The sequence below is a fragment of the Pygocentrus nattereri genome, chromosome 16 (genome assembly GCF_015220715.1).
Source record: "Pygocentrus nattereri isolate fPygNat1 chromosome 16, fPygNat1.pri, whole genome shotgun sequence".
Classification (NCBI taxonomy): Eukaryota; Metazoa; Chordata; class Actinopteri; order Characiformes; family Serrasalmidae; genus Pygocentrus; species Pygocentrus nattereri.
This window is the reverse complement of record NC_051226.1, coordinates 8754728-8775723: the sequence shown is the minus strand read 5'-3', so window position 1 is coordinate 8775723 and position 20996 is coordinate 8754728. Positions and strand designations below refer to the sequence as shown.

Sequence of the window (20996 nt, the reverse complement as noted above, 5' to 3'; positions counted from 1 at the left end):
ATAACTGGAGCTGGCCAAAGTGTATGGAAAGAGAAATGTGATTTATTTACAGACTCTGCCTGCCATCATTAATGAAACTCCAGCACATGTTGTCCCTCCTCTTAAGGTAATAAATCTGCTTATATCTTGCTGTATTACTCATCCTGGCCTGCTCTAACCCAGGGCCAACTTCATAGACTCTTCAGCCTTTGCTATGGCTTCATCTCTTTTTTTTTCTACAGGCCTACTGGCACCCCCTCATCTCTTTCTCTTTCTATCTCTTTTTCCCTCTCTCTCTCTTTCTCTCTCTCTCTCTCTCTCTCTCTCTCTCTCTCTCTACGCTCTTACCCCGGAACGCCTTCCTTCTCCTCTCCAGCTTTATCGGCGGGAGCAACACGGGTGCTGGTGGCTGCTTTGCCAGCCTAGAGCCTGGAGATAGTGCAGAGGGTTTGTCAGCGAGGCCAGGCTGGCCTCATGTGATAAGACAGAGGGTACGAATCCAGGGTGGCAATTTAATCCCAGCCATCCTCCAGCACTTCATATCACCAGCAGCAACTAACAGCGCCAAGGCCTCTGAGAGAACTGTGCGCACACACACACACACGCACTCACTCTGGTATTGTATATATAGAAGGAGTCCCTACTGAGACTGGAAATAAGGTTCTCTGTACTTACAGGGCATTCAACTTCAGACAGCCTGGAAGGCAAAGGAATTCAATGTCAACAATGGTGCTCCACTAATAGGATAGGACTTTATTCTGCAGTGAAAAAAACATAACAAGAGGGCTTTTGCTCCACACACAGACGCACACACCTGAATCAGCCCACGAACGTCCTGCAGAGCAGCAGAGCAGTCGTCGCAGGCAAGCACTGGATAGATTCAGGTTAGGATTCGATTTATGTAAATCTAAGGCAGTAGATACAGATGTGCTCATTACTACACCGTATTGTTGGTACATTATCTACATTGCTTTTCCACTACAGTATTGATTTTTAGCTTTAGCACTATTGATGGATAACAGAAATGTGACTAATTGCAGTGCATGTCATTTGCTGTGTTTGGGATTTAAATAAAAACAATTCAACAGCTGTGAGGGTCAAACGCATGAAGCCTGCCACTGAATGTTTTTCAGTTTGACGCTAATGCAATGTCTTGAGGAGAATGCTAACTGCCATTTTAGTTATATCAGCCAACAGATAATTAATTAATACTGAGATTCAGTTGAACACAATCAGGCTGTGCAGCCAGCAACATTTAGAAGCACATGGGGCTCCAGAGTGGCACAACCGTCTAAGCTTTGGTCCTGTCATCAGGAGATTGAGAGTTCGATCCCTGGTGATGCTACAGCCATCTGTGGTCAGGAGTCCTAGAGAGCACAATTGGCCTCACTCTCTGGGTGAGAGAGCAAAGCAATGCCAGTCTGCCCAGGCGTCTGTTCCTTGACATAACAGAACTGGCGGTTGGCGCTTTCCTCCAAGCGCGTTCTGCTGTCCAGTGACGTTGTGTGAGCGGCAGTTCAAAAAGATGCAGTAGCGCTTCACTGGTCTCGGAGGAAGCCTGTGTTAGCCTTCGCCCTCCTAGCATTGATAGCATCGTGTGATTGCGGGAGTCCTAACTAGCGGGTGGAATTGGAGACAACTAAATTGGGGAAAAATGGAAAAAAAAATAGAAGCACAGTAGACTATGATTCAAAGAAAATCCAATTTTCACATGACATGTATCAGAAGCTCACAGTAGCAAGTTTAAATGCCATCATTGAATCACAGTCAGAGTCATTATGTACACATTGAGAGAACAATCGTCCAAAAGTCGCCAAAGGTTCAATGAGAACATCCAAGGTCTCCCTTGCCTCAGTTAAGGTCATTGTACATGACTCCACTGAAAGAAAGGGACTGGCCAAACCTGGCATTCACTGAAGACCAGTAAGGCTGAAAAAACTGCCAATCAGAAGAAACATCACATTTGCAAAAGCACCTGGACAACCTGCATCCCTATATATCTGATGGAAAATGAGTTCTGCATTTCACAGTAGGAACACCATACCAGCATTCAAACACTGTGGTGGTTGTGGCAAGGTCTGAAGAAGCTCAACTGGGTTATGCAGCAAGGTTATGATTCAAGACAATGAAATGGAAACCCACACTTGGATGGCTGAAAGAACAAAATTAAATGCCTTGGAGTGGCCTCCAAAGACCTGGCTTGAACCCAGCAGAGATGCTGTGGCAGAGCCTCAACCGAGAAGTTCATGCTCAAAAACCTACAATACATAAAGTCTATTAATAAATTAGAGGAAATCTTGGTTCCATTTATTGCTGCTAAAGATCATGACATGATTAATTTAAGGGGCCATTACTTTTTCACCTGGGTTCTTCATATGTTGGATAACTTTTGTTCAAGATAAATAATGACAGTTTTGTGTATTTAATAAAGGTTTTTGTGTAATATTATATTTTAAAATCTAAAAACATTCCCTGTGACAAATATGCAATAACAGACAAAATCAGGTAGGGGCAAATACTTTTTCAGAGCACTGTATATTTGGATAGTATTTTGATATATTTTATCAATACCGCCCAGCAATACTACAAAGATTGATGCAGAGTAAAATTCCACTTCCAGAATTTTTAGTTCCAGCCAGCAACCCTGTGTGTTGAACTGTAGATGACAGGAGAGTGAGGCAGGCTCTGTCTGCAAATGCTACACATGTGCCTTTGGGCTAAACATGTGGGACATCCAAGTGGAACACATGTCTGCACATGACACAAGCAAGCATACTGGCACAATGTAGTAAAAGAGAACATCAACTATTCCAAACAAGAGGGGGGGGGAAGAAATGAGCATAAACAGCAGTCAGCTGCTGGCAGCAATGTTAGTCTGTTGAGAACTTAAAAGCTATGTCTGATGTCAGGCTGAACTGTGGGGCAGTGACAGCATGTGTGCATGTGTGTGAGACAGAATGAGAGATCATGGACCAAATGTGGCAAGTTATGTGGTAACACCACATTACCCGCCGTGGCTGCTTAAACCGAAGAAAATAAACACGCTTCATAATCAGAAACGTGTGAGCTAACTGTGTTCTTGCTATGGTTTGATAGTTTTTGGGTATCATTTGCAGTTTCTTGGTATGGTTTGATAGTTTTTGGGTATCATTTGCAGTTTCTTGGTATGGTTTGATAGTTTTTGGGTTTCATTTGCAGTTCTTGGTATGGTTTGGTAGTTTTTGGGTTTCATTTGCAGTTCTTGGTATGGTTTGGTAGTTTTTGGGTTTCATTTGCAGTTCTTGGTATGGTTTGATAGTTTTTGGGTATCATTTGCAGTTTCTTGGTATGGTTTGATAGTTTTTGGGTATCATTTGCAGTTTCTTGGTATGGTTTGATAGTTTTTGGGTTTCATTTGCAGTTCTTGGTATGGTTTGGTAGTTTTTGGGTATCATTTGCAGTTCTTGGTATGGTTTGATAGTTTTTGGGTTTCATTTGCAGTTCTTGGTATGGTTTGGTAGTTGTTGGTATGGTTGGTAGATTTGATATGGTTTGCTAGTGTTTGGTATGGTTTAGTAGTTTTTTGGTATTGTTTGATGTTTTTGGTATGGCTGGTAGATCTTGGTATGGTTTGGTAGTTTTTAGTATGGATGGTATTTCTTGGAAAGGTTTGGTAGTTTTGGTACAGTTGTAGTTTTTTGTACAATTGGTAGTATTTGGTATGGTTTTACAGTTTTTGGTATGCTTTGATAGTTTTTGGTATAATTTAGTAGTTTTTGGTATTGTTTATGATTCTTGGTATGGTTTGGTAGTTTTTGGTACAATGAATAGTTATTGGTATTGCTTGGTAGTTTGTATGGTTTCATGATTTTAGTACGATTGGTAGTTCTTGGTATGGTGTAGGTTTTAGTATGGTTTCGTAGTTTTTGGTATCATTTGTAGTTCTTGATATGGTTTGGAAGTTCTTGGTATCGGTGAAAGTTCTTGGTATGGTTTGGTAGTTTTTGGTATCGTTTGCAGTTCTTGGTATGGCTTGGTCATTTTTGGTATGGTTGGTAGGTCTTGATACGGTTTGGTATTTCTTGCTATAGTCTGGTAGATCTTTGTATGGTTTGGTAATTTTTGATATGGATGGTATTTTTTGGAAAGGGTTGGTAGTTTTGGTACAGTTGTAGTTTTTGGTACAATCAGTAGTAGTTAGTATGGTTTCACAGTTTTTGGTATGCTTTGATATTTTTTGGTATAATTTAGTAGTTTTTGGTATTGTTTATGATTCTTGGTATTGTTTGGTAGTTGGCATGGTTTCATAATTTTTAGTGTGATTGGTAGTTCTTGGTATGGTGTCATAGGTTTTGGTATGGTTTAGTTGTTTTTGGTAACATTTGTAGTTCTTGATATGGTTTGTTGGTATGGCTGGTAGATTTGGTATGGTTTGCTGGTTTTATTATGGTTTGGTAGCTTTTGGTATAATTGTAGTTCTTGGAATGGTTTGGTAGTTTTTGGTATGGTTTGGCAGTTGGTATGGTTGGGTATTTGTTGGTATGGTTGGTAGATTTGGTAGTTTTTGGTATGGTTTGGCAGTTGGTATGGTTGGGTATTTGTTGGTATGGTTGGTAGATTTGGTAGTTTTTGGTATGGTTTGGCAGTTGGTATGGTTGGGTATTTGTTGGTATGGTTGGTAGATTTGGTAGTTTTTGGTATGGTTTGGCAGTCAAAAATTGCTAAACTGCTTCTTGTTAAAATAATAAAATGGCTAAAGCTTGCCATGTGCTGTCACTGTCGCTATGTGTTTTTGTTTTTAACAACTGATATAATTATAACACAAAACCTTTTAAGAACAATTTTATTTTTCATGAGGGAAACCATTCCATGTGTGGAAAGCTGCAGCACAGCTTTATTGGTTTAACAAGCATGGCTATGAGTTAGAAGGTCTACCTTGAAAACTGATTGTGAGACATATAATATCCTTTGTGTGTCTTAAAGCTGTGGACTGCAGTTTTTTAATCATTTGAATTGTCCAACTTGACTGATAGTTTCAACAGATGGAAACTATCGGTGATTGACTATTCTATCAATCAGCTTAGACCTAGTGTGTTTGTGTGTATGTATATGTGTGTGTGTGTTTGTAACGGGGAGCGAGGAGGTGGACGCATATGCTGAGATAAGCGAGATTTATTAGAGGCAAATCCAGGGTTGTGGTCAAAAGTCCAAGTTCAGGAGGCCAACATGGAGAGATTGGGGTTCAGACATGACAAGAAACACAAATAGCAAACAGATTCAAACACAATACAGTGGACAAAGACCGATACATTAAACAAAGACCGGCGAACACTAAGGGCAAACACAGGGCTTAAGTAACACAGGGACAATGAGGGTCAGGTGCAGACAATCAGGGCGGAGTAACAAAACAAGGGGTTGGACTAGGACCACAACAAAAACGCACATGGACAGGACTGGGAGGGGCCAACCGTGACAGTGTTTAGCAGGGACAAATATCCTCAACACACGATGAAAATGTAGCGATACAAAAATCTTTAAAAAAAATTCTTTTTAAAAAACTACAATATCCAAAAGATTTTGAATAGTTTCTGGTCATTGGTTAACCCTAATGAATCTAGAAGTCTAAAGATATTACTGTCATTTTGCTATACTATTTTGATGCATTTACACAATTAAATGATTCATTCTTTCAATAGTTCATTTGTATTGCTGGTTATCAGCATCAGCTTGAAAATACAGCAGAAAATGCTAGATTGGATATTGGCGGTGATAAAAAATCTCATCCAATCCTGTAATAAATCAGGCCTGAAATAGCACACACACACCCACACACCCACACACCCACACACAGTTAGCTGTGTATTTCTTCCTGTGGGGTAGTAAGATGTCTGAGCAGTTTCAGCATGAAAGCTTACTTTAGATGGTCAAGCTCAGTGCACTATTTTAAAAAACAACTGAAAATGTATCCCTTTAACATAGCATTTAATTCAAATTCTACATTTCTTATGTTTTTGTTTTTATTTTATTTGATCTGTGTCATTATATGGACAGTGACATAATCCTGATATGTTGTAGCTTACGAAGTCAGGCTGGCTCAACAAAAGTGATTTTCTGTAGCCCTATGATAAAGTGAGTTTCATCCTACCATTGATATGCACTTTTTGAAAATTTAAGATCACATCATCCATACTGTTATAACGTGTTTATAAATACTTATTCCAACAGGCATCATAAATGTTACATTTGCCAACTTTAATTAAAGTTAGTTAAAGTAGCCTTTATGACAGATGGCACCTATCGGAATATGCATTTCTAAACATTTATGTAGGCTTATGTCAGTTATCATGACAAGCTCATGTAGCCTTATAAACAGTGACCTACAGTAAAATGTTCCCGAAAAAGCCTATAAATGTTTAGGTAGATTTAAATCAATTGACAAGCTTATGTAAGTGTCATGTAGCCCAATTAGTCCCTGTATTGACCAATTAGTTAAATACTAGCCATTACTAGTTGCATTACTTACACAATAGTTTATGGAACCTGAACAGTAAATAACAGTAATATAGCAACTGTATGTTGTGACTTCACAGTAACCTACACTGAATGTTATTTTACATAGCAATCACAAAATTAATGCAACTCAGTTTCTACTAATGTATTGTAAATTCACATAAAAAATGTTTTTAAAAAACAAAATCAATTGATATTCATCTACCATGTTTTACGCTGTATATGCAAAGAATATTTGAAATATTTTTACCTTTTTAACTCTCAGCAGCTGTAATATTACATTATGTTGTGCAGCATAGCTCAACATGAAGCATTTCACTGTGAAAATAATTAACAGTGTGGTGCACTGGTATCATAACTCAACATCTTAAATTTCACAGGCTTGAATTTCAATTTCTGACTTTTATCTGATTGAATAAACCGTATCATGACAAAACGTAAAGGATGTGTACACACAACAATAACTGCTCGAATTCAAATCATAATAAAATATCTCTGAGGAAGTATGAATGAAAATCCACATCACATTACACTTTTTGTTGATGCTGGTCACAACTGCAACTTCTAAGGGTTATGGGTCAGGTTTAGGCGCAGGCGCAGTGTTACACGCACAATATTACACGTGCCAATAGAAATACCCTACAACGACAGATTTACAAGACTGTGTGTGCATGTGTATTTGGGCATGTGTGTGGAGTATCAGTGTCCTTGGCAGATTAATGAGGTGGAGAGGCAGAGGTAGGGCCACAGGTCACGGCAGAGTCAACTCCAGGTCAGCAGACTCATTAAGTGGTCCGGATGTGTGGCCTTAATGAAATGAATCAGGGAGGAGGCCAGGGCCACTGCAACACAGCCACACAGCCGTGCTCTGTTTGCTTTACAAATTAACATTCAAGCTTGGGTTTATTCTTACACAGTCCTGTGTGATTGACAGGTTTTAGAGCTGTGATTTTGTGGAGCTCATGCTAAGAGCTGCAGGTTGAGGGCATGGTGCTGGACTGGAGGTGGGAATCAGAATACGATCAAAATGCACTGGCTGTGGAGAATGGCTGATTTGTGTAGATGTGACTATGTGTGTGTCGTGACACATGGCTGTATGTGTGTATGTACGCGTGTGTGTGCTCTCTCTTTGTCCCTAATCATGCATTCCCCTGTTAGAGATTTCTTATCTAAACACAGCCAGGCTCAGGCCCTTGACAGACGGACTCTAGCACAAGCATGTTTTGAATTCAAATCAAACACCTACGGCTCATATTCAAACAAAACCATGTCTGATGCCTTAAAGGTGCTGAACAGATCTGTCGTGGGAAAAAAAAGGTGCATGGAGAATGACTCATTGTTATTCACTAGAGAGACGGTGCAACAAGTGTGTATCTACTCAGATTCCCTCTGCTGTTAAACTGGGTTTAAGGTCTGACTGATATGATAATTTTGAGACCAACACCAGTACAGATTGTACTAGGCTTAAACTTTCTAATTTCTAATAACATTTATTAAACTCAATTAAACAGCACGAGTTCTTCAGCAATTTTTAGAGTGTTGGGCAACTTTCAGGCCACAGGGAAAAGTTGCCCAAATCTGATTTTGTTGATTTTGTTGTTCTCAAACATTAGTTTGAACAGATAACGCTAAAGAAACGACCCACTTGCACAAAAAACATAGCTGTCCATTATCTCTTTTTTAAGGTCAATAGACTCCATTCATATGACCTCAACACGAGCTGTACAACTTGTTACTTTGAGGGGGCTCCTGAGTGGCGCAACCATCTAAGCGTTGGCCGTGTCATCAGGAGATCGCAAGTTTGATCCCTGGTGATGCTACAGCCTTCCTTAGCCGGGAGTCCAAGAGAGCACAATTAGCTTCGCCCTCTTTGGGTGCTACCCAATGGCCCCCTTTCTCCCCCACCACTCAACGCGATACTAGTCAGTGCAGGCATCTGTTAGCTGATGTGGCAGATCTGGCAGTTGACGATTTCCTCTGAGCGCGTTTGGCTGTCCCATGATGTTGCGCGAGCGGCAGTTTGAAAAGATGCGGTGGCTGGTTTCACAGGTCGCGAAGGAAGCCTGTGCTAGCCTTCACCCTCCTAGCATTGGTAGTATCATGTGAATGGGGGAGTCCAAAGTAGTGGGTAGTATTAGAAATGACTAAATCGGGGGCAAAAAAAACAAAAAAAAACTTGCTACTTTGAACTTTGAGGACAAACAGTAGACACTAAACAACCACACTAAACAAAGTTTTACAGAGAGAACAAGAGGGCCATTTCTGTGGTTATGTCTGTTTTACCCGTGGTAGCCGAGCAGAGTGAGGACGCTTCCTTCATTTGCCTTCTGTGGTTAAGAATGTTAGCCAAGGGAAGCAAAATTGGTGCCAAAACAGTACAATATATTGAATGAAGTGACTCAATCTGTGTGAGGCTCCTTTGACTTTGTTTTTCTCTCTTTTTTTAATATCCTTGAAGTAAACCTGATTTTAAAATGTTGCTAGTATGACTGTTCCCATGGGAAGCACTATGCTTTTTCGTTTACACCGCATCTGCTTGTCTTGCTCCTTCTCTAAATCAAAAGATGCAAAGCATCATTAATGTAACAGGCATTCTGATGGTGTTGCCATAAAGAGTGGGCTCCTGCATGTACTAATTTATGAAAAAGACTGAGTTGGATTGACATAGAAATTGCATGATTTCCCATCTGACTGTTCAAACAGAGGCTGTATTGCCAAGTTTTGGATAATTATCAGATTTCAGCACCTAAGTGGCCCAAACTGGAATTCTTGTCTGTTCACACTGCCACACAAAAATCTGTGTTATATGAAGACAGTGATCTGATTTGGGCCACTCTTTTCTGCAGTATAAATGTAGCCTTGGTTTTCTCTCTCACTCTGAGACCACTTTGATACCACCCCATGAGTGTAATCCATGCTAACAGCCCATTATGTACCAGAAGGGTTACTGTGTTAAACACTATTTGGACGGCATTACTTTTATACAGAGAGGTGGGGTGATGTAATTATACCAAAGAACATACACTATATGGACAAAAGTATTGGGGCACCTACACATTACACCTACAGGAGCTTTTATGTCATCTCATTCCAAATCCATATTCATTAATATGGAGTAGGTCCCTCCTTTTGCAGCTATAACCGCATTCCACACTTCTGGAAAAGCTTTTAACAAGATTTGGAGTGTGTCTGTGGGAGTTTTTTCGCCATTCATGCTGAAGAGCATTTGTGAGGTCAGACACTGATGTTGCGTGAAAGGGTCTGGCTCGCAGTCTCCATTCTCATTCATGCTAAAGGAGTTCAATGGGGTCGTGGTCAGGGCTCTGTATGAGTCAAGTTCTTCCACACCAAACTCACCCAGTCATGTCTTTATGGACCTTGCTTTGTGCACTGGGGCTAAGTCATGCTGGAACGGAAAAGACTTCCCTTCTTCCCACTTCCCACGAAGTTCCCTTCTTCTTTTTAGTCCCTTCCCTGGAACTAAAGGCTTAGGCCAAGCCCTGAGAGCCCTATATGTGCTTTAGATCCTGCAGGTGTTGGTTTTCTCTCTTTCAGTGATGTAACAAAAGTGAACTGAGTGGTGATCACATCCCCTTGTTGAAAACCAGCTTCATAATGACTGGCATATATCCTATTTATCATTTAAGCTGCTGCCTAGTCACTACGCTGATTCACTGAGTCATCATGACAGCCTTAAATATTTGGGTGATCCAAACATTTTATTCATTCAAAAGTTCATTTGTGGTCTAACGATCTACACAGCTCTCTCGAGTGAATGCAATGCACGGTTAGCACAGTCATTAACTTGGGAATCTACAAGTATTTACAACTTTGTTCTTGTCCTTTTACATTTTAGTTTCTGGAGTAAACACACTTCCAAAACTTCTTTTCAACAGCATACGATGGTATGATGGAATATTTTTTGACATAACAATTCACTCAAGATTAACATAAGATGAGTTAATATCTGCGGCTCATGTTATAGCAGGGGAAAAAATGACATTACCAACCACGTCATAGAGAACTAATCCTGTATGAACAGCACTAGGTCATTTAAAAGAACAGAGCTTGCAAAGCATTTTTTAAGGCAGAATGATCAAAAATATGAATGTTTGATTCAAATTTTTACTGTTTCTTTGTTGCAGTAATTTTTCTCTGTGATGCTTCAAATTCAATAAAGCCAGACACTCTTCTTAAAGTACTCTTTTTATCTGCTCATACTAATATAATATACTCCACTCATATATTTTGATGTGTGGTTTGCTGTGCCTTTATTAATAAAACAATGAACTGAGCACTGTATTGAACAGGAATATTTAATAAAGACTGTAAGAAATTGAAATATTCATTCATGCTAGAGAAAAGAAAAGACGCTGCCATTTAATATGTGTGGTCTGGCCTTGCACTAATTTACGATGATCTTGTCTTTATGTTAATTGTCCTTGCAGGGCTTTCATACCCTTGTATCGCTTCCCCATCTTACTGTGAGCATGGTTTTGTAATTCCCTCCGTGTACGATTCTGCTAAATGAATGAACATTAAATGCACAGAAACTTTGTGAATTTGGGAGCATGACACAGAGGGAGGGAGGGAGAGAGAGAGAGAGAGAGAGAGAGAGGCAAAGGAAGAGAGGAAAGAGACAAGAAGTCTCACCTGATTCCACTTTCTCGACCCAGCCTTATCCTGAGCAAAGAAAGGACATGCACTAAACAAAAGGCAAGACAGCTCGCTCTAATCCCCCTGCTGCCGAGCAAGAATGGGAAGAATAAATAAAGCGATGAAAGTGTATCGTGTAACGTCCTTAAGGCGAGAATCATCCCTGTCTTTGCGCGGTGGTGCTGATGGCTGGAGGATTAGAGCCTGGGCCATTGAGTGGAGCCCCCAGACCAGGATTACAGTTGCAGCGCTGCATTTCAGCTTTCCCACAGCTCAATCAATAACAGCAGAATAGCGCTGCTCACCACACGGACACATCCAGCACTCAGTACACCATTATTGCCTCTTCACCTGCTGCGCCTGGAGACAATGGAGTGATGCTTAAAATCCAGAACAACCCCAAAGAGATGCTGCCTTCACCTGCTCTTCAGATAGGCCCACTTGCAAAGTTGTAATTCCAAAATATCTACATTCCAGTGCCTTGTATTTGGAAACGTGGTGAGTTAGCTGGATGGCATTTTCTACTTTGTTATCTAATTGAAATGTTAAAATGTACAGAGCTAGGGGCACCTACAGATTTATTGATAATTCCTGGTAAGGAAAGCATTTTGCATGCACACTCTAAAAAATGTACTGTAAAATTATACTGTAAAATGGATACTAGTTGCATTACTTTTACTGTACTATACTGAACCCTATTAACAGTAAATAACAGTAAAATAGCAAATGTATAATGTATACTGTACACTCCAGTCATCTGGCAATGCGATTACTGTGATGTAGATGATGTGCACTTACAGCAATAAGCAGTAATTAAAATATAGTAAATCCCTGTGTTTTCACAGAACAACTGTAAAAGTAATGCAACTCAACAGAGAGTAATTTTATCAGAACTATAAATATGAACATATGCAAAAAAAAGGAAATGAACATATTTATTCACCAACTTTTGAACTGTATATGCAAAGAATCTCTCAAATAAGCATTTTTAAAATGCAAATACACATTTGCAACATATAAGTTGCACAAACATTCAACTAAAAATATTTTTGTTAACACCTTTGTACTCTAGCAAAAAAATCTGGCATAAAACATTTAAAGTATTTAAAATATCAAAACCTGAATCTTAAAAAAAAAAGTTATAAGAACGTTTGTAAGTATTTTAACGTTTTTTTACTCTTGGTTGGTGTTATTACATTATACTGTGAGGTACAGCTTGACATTAACCTCATAGAAGGCACACTGGGAAAGTGGCATAACGCATTGAAACCTTCACATCAAGTCCAATGCACTTTTTTTACAATATAGGAAGAAGATGCAGAGGGAGAAGAAATGGATCCCTTTAGTAGATTATTTTTTCTTGTAACCAGTTTGAATATTACTGACTCTGAGCAACAGGTAGTTGAAATTATTGAAAAACAGATATTTATAGATCATTTTGTCATGATTTATTACTTCTTCAATATTGTCCCAGCATTAATATTTTACATACAGAAATCAACTGTTACAGCTGTAAGCAAATGTCTATGGCCCAATCAGTGACCACTAAGCTGACATTTGTCACTGTCATAACAAAACCTAGTATTTCCAAAATGTATCTCCATTACAGGAGAAACTAACCTTTTCTTAACTTTTAATGTAAGATAATGCAACAAGACTATATTTCAAGTAATTCTGGATCATTCCTATTGGTATCATTCCTACTGGTCCACTTCTCATGAAATAATCACACAGCTGATATTTTTGAAAATAGAGTTGCAGTTTTATGTCTTCTTCTTCTTTCGGCTGCTCCCTTTAGGGGTCGCCACAGTGGATCATCTGCCTCCATCTTGCCCTATCCACTGCCTCCTCTACTTTCACACCAACGATCTCCATGTCCACCTTAACTACCTCCATAAACCTTCTCTGAGGTCTACCTCTTCTCCTTCTACCCGGCAGCTCCATCTCCAACATTCTTTGCCCAATATATCCACTATTCCTCCTCAACACATGTCCAAACCATCTCAACCTGGCCTCTCTGGCTTTATCTCCAAACTGCTCCACCTTCACTGTCCCTCTGATCTGCTCATTTCTAATCTTGTCCAGCCTTGTCACTCCCAACGAAAATCTCAGCATCTTCATCTCTGCCACCTCCAGCTCAGCCTCCTGTCTTTTAGACAGAGCCACAGTCTCCAAACCATACATCATAGCAGGACGCACTACTATCTTGTAAACCTTCCCTTTCACTCTTGCTGCTATCCTTCTGTCACACATCAGCCCTGACACTCGTCTCCACCCACTCCATCCTGTCTGCACCCTCTTCTTCACCTCTTTTCTACACAGTCCATTGCTCTGGATGGTTGACCCAAGATATTTGAAGTCATCCACCTTTACGACCTCTACTCCTTGCATCTTATGTAATTTCCAAAAATTGCCAACTGAGACCATCCTTCCCTCCAGCATGAGGAGTAAGCTAAAAGTTTGTAACAGTTAAAAACTGAAAACATGAGCATTGGAATAACTTCCACTTATAACTAGGACATGCATGAGGAACTTTTTGGGCCAGAAACTCTTATTTATGATACGTCTGACAGCACATGAAGGCAGCATGAGAGCACATTTTATACTACACAAATCAAAAGGCTTCCCACCACTGAAGAGTGCTCTTGGTCTTAAGGAGGCTACATTCACTTTGTCTTTACAAAGGAGAAGAAGAAAGCTGGCTGTACTCTTGTGGAGTTCTAGCAGAGAGAGAGCTGGGGTGGAGTTGGAGGGATAGGCGGTGGATTCCTGAATTCCACATGAGAGCCTCATTGGTAGCAAGCCTGTTCCTTCCAGGAGGAACTGATCCTTTCATTTCACACACCGTTTGAGAGGAATATGAAGAAAAAAAAAACCTTCCACAGCCTCCCAGAATAAGGCAGATGGAGTGGAGAGGAAGAAGAGAAGAGAGACAGAGAGGGGGAGGCTACACTAGAAAGAGCATAGGAAAACACAGAGTGAAATGGACTTTAAAAGGCAAGGTCCGTGTGCTTTTACCTTGTGAATTCTCCAGCATTACAGTAATCTCTTGTCTGACACACATGCTGTGGTAAATGTGATAGACCTTGGCAGGTTGGGTATGATACATTTTGGTTCGATAGTGTCAGTTTTTTCATTTACTTTTATGGCCATCACATATGATGTATAAAACTATATCAAGCACAGCAGAATAACCATAATACGTGTTCTCAAAGAACACAACAGGGGGATAATTTCCATTCATATTTAGTAGTGCACACAGAGTAACTTGTTACTACACTTTCTGCCAAAAGTCATGGGATAGCAGTATGTAAATTGACAATGAAGTGACATTACCTCAGGGGATGGCTTGGGAATGCATGCACCTGTATAAGTAGTGAGGTGTTTATCATGGGTGTGAGTTTGAACACTTTCCAGTACAGCAAAGCAACATGAATTATCAGATTTCGAACAAGGCATGATAGTGGGCACCAGAAGGATGGGACATTGTATTTCCAAATTTGGAAATCCACAGTGTCATGTGTGTACAGGGAAAACATCATAGAAAGCATCACCACCCACTGTGGACAGCACAGTGGCCACCCACGGGTGCCTAATGATCACTGTCTGGCTACAATTGGCTGTGCAAACACACAAGCAACTCTGTAGAAATCACATCCACATTCAATGCAGACGCCACATGTATATCCCACAGGTCAGTGCAGCATTATACAGGAGCAGAAGACCCACCAGAGTGCCTCTATTAACATCACATCATCAGACACCGCACCTCACCTGGCCTCATGAGGTTACTAACTGGACACTAAAGGACTGGCAACATATGGCATGGTCCAATGAGACATAGTACTATTGTTTTGGGCTGATGGTAGGGTTTGTGTGTGGTGCAGACCCCATGAAGCCATGGACACCAGTTGTCAACAAGGCAAGGCTGGTGGTGGTTCCATACTTGTGTGGGGTGTGTTCTCACAGCAGGGGTTGAGTCCACTGGTGCACCCAAACACATCATTGATCGGTGACCACTACATTTCACTGCTTGGTGATCCTTTGCAGTCCTTCATGGACTTCCTCTACCCCCACAATGATGGGATGTTCCAGCAGAATAATGTGCCATCGGGCCAAAGTTGTCCAGAAATGGTTTGAGGAGCATTCAGGAGAGTTCCAACAAATGGTGTGGTCTGCATGTTTGCCCAACATAAGCCCAATCAAGCATTTATGGGATGTGGTGGAGAGGTTCATTCACACACGAGATCCTGAACTACAAATACCATGTAGCTGTGGGTGGCTACCTAGATGGCATGGCTTAACATTCCTCCGGACGTCTTCTGTCCACTAGAGGAATTGATGCCATGTTGAGTTGCTGCACTTCACTGGGTTAGAAGGAGGGTCCTACACAGTACTAATTCCTGTCCCACACTTTTTGGCATGTCAGTGGATGTTGTCCATTAGGCCTGTATGATGTAATCAGATATCGACAATGATTGACAAGTGAGCTGATAACGATGCATCCAAGATGGTAATCACCATGTTAGGAAATCGAACTAGAGTAATTTAATTTTAAATAGCTGCATTTTCCAAACTCTCAGCATTTTATGTGCAGCTTAAATGTCCCAGTGACAGATGAGCTGTAAAACTATGAAAATAGTTTCCCACAGGCATCTGTTTTCCAGAGGGCCTCTGCTATAAGAATGTAAAACACCATGTTTTTTTTTTATAAGTAAAGTACAAGGACAATAGCTTTGGAGCTCATTTACTCCTGCATGTTTAGCAGTGTGAAGTTTCTCCAGAAGGGGGAGCTAGCCCCGAACCCACAAGAGCAAGATCTCAAGAATGCAATTCGAGGTGAAGTAATTTTCAAGAAACGTTGACCTCTGTTTAATGTGATTAAAGTCCTTTATACATAATCTTATTGTATATCAGCAATAAGACATCATGCTAAATTGAGACTTCAATCTACCATAATCTGATGGAACTGTTACACAGAAACACAGTAATGAATTCTGTTATCTGAAAGTAAAAAGGCAAATCTTGTTGAATCTCATTAGTGACATGGTGGAGAGAAAGTGAAAAATCAAAAAGGAAGCACAAGAACTCATTACTGAGGCTTCGTCCCTGTAGGCCAGAGCCAGCACATGTTTCTTTGACAGCTGGGCTAATTTAAACTTCATGATAATCTCCTGACCTCTTACACCACAGAGCAAATTCCATCTCACCCTTTCCCTATAGTTAATCCCATTAAATAAACACCCATTATTTCCACAAACCCTATGGCATTTCACAAATTATTACAGGCAGGTTTAAGACCCAAAGAGTCTAACGAAGCTCTCTGTAAGAACTTTGTGTTGTACTGGGTTTTTTCATAGGTCATGCTGTGATAACTTCACTTAGCTCCAGGAAAACATACCATGCATTTAAATATTTAGTGTTGCACATTGTAGTACTTGCTGTTAATACTTCTGATGCTGTTATAAACCAGTCAACCCTTAAGGTGAAATTCTAAAACTTCAATAACTTACATAAAATAAAAACATAATCATTCCGCTCACCCTGGACTAAAATTTCAATAAGGGAAAGCACGTCAGACTAACAGGAATGTTTTTGAGGTACCCACACATTAGGTGCAATAAGAATTTCAATGAGAGAATATAATCAAATAACTCTGCTTTATTAGAATATGATTTATACCAACTACTAGAGGCAAAGAAGCAAATTCTGTTAATGTTCATCATTTTTTCCTCCTTTAGCTGAAAATGAGTGTGTGATGACTTCCAGCTGCCTGCATAGCGTTTGTGCGCCTCTCCCCTGTGAACCTAATCTACAAACTGACACATGTCAGGAAATTTGAAAGTAATGTATTTGCAGTTTGACAGGGGGAAAGTAAAGCACAAAGATCTCCACTTAATTAACATCAGAGCTGTTTTTTTCAGTCTCTCATTCAGTCAGGGGGAATGGGGTTTCTTGCGTATTCATGAGATTAATTTACGTATGTAAATGCCACCAGGGAGAAGCCCTGGAGGAGATGGACGACCTATAAGAGTAGAGAGCACAGCTGTCCATCAAGGGAAGGAGCCCATTCTACTAATCCTTATGAGAGTAGAAGGTGTGTGTGTGTGTGTGTGTGTGTGTGTTGGAACACTAGCGGTCAGAGAAACAGATCTAGACTTAGCTGGCAGAGGCAAAAAGTCTGTTTATGAGGTGGAAAGTGCACTGGAATCGAACTGGCCTGCTCTATGAATGGTCATTGAGTAGAGAGGCCACAGTCTAAGGCAGGAAAGTTTTTAGCAGCTTGTTTTACACAACATGTTTACCCTTGAAGGAATTTACTGTTGTGTAATGTGTTTAGTGCTGTGTTACACATTATTATATGCAGTTTTGTGTGTGCATGCCCTGAAGTTGTATTTTAGGCTGCTTATTTTTTTTTTTATCCCTGCATGGTCGTGGTTGTCACACCTGTCATTTGTCATGTATAAGCTGGGCCTAATCTTGGCATCAGTCCAGCTGCAACCTGTGTCAGTCCATTGTCTTACAGGCTGGCTAGGTGTCTGGTACCTGCACGTGCAACGAATAAACTTCACCAGACATCTGGCTGGCTCCCCTGGTTAAGTTTGGGTTTGGATTCTTCACCCTTAACTGTAGTAATACTTAAAGGTTTCTGTGTTTTTTTCATTTATAGATTAATTAATGCCTTTAGAGCTTTGATCACCAAACCTCCTCCTGGCCCTGCATCTAATGTTGCCTTACAAAACACTAATGCATCTGATCCAGCCAATGGTTGTTTTAAGCATTGTCCTTCAAGCTTGAGTGATGTATTTTCCCTTTGTGAAACCATATACTGTCATACAGTTATAGTTAAAAACAGATGATCCTACTGCCTCACTTAGTTTTTATCTGGCATATTTGCTAGTCCTGTAAAAGGTGATGATTTAGATGTTTCTCAGCCTTTTTGCTCCACAAGGTCACCCTGTGGCCTACAACCCATTTTTATATGCTCTGGCAGGATTAACAGTGAGCTGAAGCATTTTATGACTAAAGCAGAAACCATAATCACTGGAAAAAGGGGTTAAACAAGTTGAAAGCTGGACTCAAATGTATTTTACTCACACATTCACTGCTGAAATGACCAAACTGCGCTTCTCAGGATGCAGCCATTTCTCCTAACTGTTAGGTCTAAACTAGCCTAATGACCACAAAAGCGCTTCTCTAACAGTGTGAATTTGCACATATTAGGGCACCTGAGCTATGGGTTTCAAATTCTATTTCAATACTGCATAGCATAGTAACTGTTAGTGAAAGTACCTACACTGTATATCCAAAAGTATCCAGGCACCATACTTAATGCCAAACATTAGCTAGAGGGGTATAAACCCCCCTTCATTCGGCTGTGAAGCAGCGCAACTGCACTCTCTGGTACACCGTCCAATATGTTTGTGATCCAGAACGACTCATTCAACATCAGCCCCTGGCTGAACACAATCAAATCCTTACGACAATGTTCTAATCTAAAGGGTTGATTCCAGATTCTCATCCATAGATTGCTTTCATTAGCTAAATATACCACAGATGACAAAACTAAATACTGTCTTTACACCACAGATGTTGAAAAAAGAGCTTGTTTGTCCCTTTAGTTTTAAAAAAAATGCATCATGCATCAGCTCAAAAGGTTCTAGAAGAAAATCCCTTTGTTTTATATATAACACAGAAAAAGCAGCATGGACGCAAACCCGGTTTCTATCTACTTAACTAAGGCTCATTTGTGTGGCCTGATGTAAATGTAGCGTAGATAAATCTTATCAGGACATTATCCCGAAACAGAACTGCCTTAATTAGGTTCTAGGATTTGTATAGGAATCTTATAGAAACTCTTGTACTTTTATGATAGACCATTTTCAAAAGGACAAGTAAACGATTGGTGCCTTCAGATCTCTGTGAAGAAACTTTGAATTCATAACTTTCAAAGCTCCAAAGGGTCAGACCCTCAGCCAGAATAGCAATTCTTTCTATTTTTGCCTGAGGCTAAAATCCTAAACTTTGAACTTTAGTGTCAGAAAGTTCAGCTATAAAGTGGTCACTCTCTGATAGCTCTCCTTGTCTGATAACTGCGCTCACACTACTCAATGGGGCTTTCAAAGCCGGAATGTAGTGAGCAGTTTAACACTATGAATGGTCAGTGGACAATACCAGAGAATCACACAGACCTCTGCGCAAAGCTGCCATCCTTTCTCCGGCAGTGCAGCGTGACAACTCTGTGGCCTTCACTTCTCACGTCCTGACTGACCGTCCACTGGGCAGGATTGCTGACTCTCGCTCCTAAAAAGGCCACGCCGTCTTTCAACTTCACCCTGGGTGAGAGACAAAGAGACAGCAGAGGTTTAGTGGAAGTGCATTGTGTAACAGGATCACCATGTTGTAGACACTGAGATGTGTGTAATTGATTCAGCACTAATAGATGCAGATGAAATACCTGTGTACAGATTATCTGTGTGCCAGTTGTGCAGCTGCATCTTGTCAGCCTGTTAGATATCTTACAGCTTATGATGATCAGGTAAAATACAAAATTCAAACAGTTCTAGAGGCTGACAAACAATTCTCCATGCCAATAATACTGCTCGAGCTAACATTAGCAGAAAACACTGGGTATTAAAGGGTAAACGAAAATGATTCCGAGCCTGGAATAGCACAAAGTCCTAGAGCGTCTGAACAGATTCAGCATGGTTAGCTCATTTTATGAATAGCTAATTTTAAAGTTTAGTAGTTATGCAAGTAAAACTGCTGGTAACAGAAAGTAAAAATTATAATTATAAATGATAATAATGACCACAGAACTCATCCAGAAGCAGAGCAAAGCATGTAGAAATGACAAATGACTGAATTCATTTTGGCCCTTTACAGCATTTTACAGCTTTTTGGAGAAGCTATTTCTATAACATGGCTTCTTTTACTGTCACTGTTTTATTATTGCACTGTTATCATAAACTCAGAACTCTGTTATCAGAACTCAGCACAACTGTGTATATGTTTTAGCATATTTTATCTAAAGGCATTGTCTGACAGTTAGCAACTGTAAAGAAGACTCACATTTGGAACAACTACGCTGTATCCTACTTCACTGAAAAGCCTGCTTTCCATAGAATTTGACTAGTATATCCATATATGTTTATTTCCTTTGCAACGATGACAACATTCACACAAATCGTACACTTTCCAAGATCTCGTTGGCTAATGCAGCTTTGAGGCTGAGAGAATGATTGAATTCTCTTTTTAAGAACACTTTCATTAAGTAAACTGTACATATTAAATTCTTGCCATACTCTGAAGGACATTACAGAAAAATTCTCAGGATTAATGGTTTATGCTTTTTATAGTTTACTCATATCCAATTGCAGTCACTTGTTTGGTCTCTTTCTATCACACACAATCAGATAAAAGGTAAGAACTCTGGGGTGGCATCCTTAAGGGATCATATCAGTACCTTCTGTCAGGGAACATAACTGCACTATAATCCATTGACATTATATTTTCTAAGTTGTACTGACTGCACGCACCCCGTCTCGTCTCCACGCTTTTATTTTACTGCTCTGTCTTAAAACATTAGGTTATGAAAAGGTACAAATATGTACTTCTACTACAGGGAGAAAACATATTTAAGGTTCACAATTGGACCTAAAATCCACTGTTGACCCTTTGAGGGAACATTTACATTGTTTGTACCGAATGAAAAATGTATCTGCACAGTACCTTTATTTCTAACAGTGCATGATGCTGCAAAGCTGGAAGGGTGCAAGCTACCCTGTACTTCCACTGAGAATCTGCCGTTAACACAATGTGATTGGGCAGCTCACCACGCTTAGAGGAGAACATTAACTTCCTATTGTGTT

The 20996-nt window shown here is 40.1% G+C and overlaps 1 protein-coding gene across 1 annotated transcript in view; it reads right to left on the bottom strand.

Annotated features, from left to right (window-relative positions):
- Window positions 1–20996, bottom strand: part of si:dkey-112m2.1 (transmembrane protein 132C) — a 173145-nt gene that overhangs the window by 61489 nt on the left and 90660 nt on the right. Inside the window, exon 3 of the mRNA XM_017714233.2 lies at window positions 19317–19460. Coding sequence (XP_017569722.1) covers window positions 19317–19460 — 144 coding nt within the window. The remainder of the gene's footprint in view (window positions 1–19316; window positions 19461–20996) is intronic.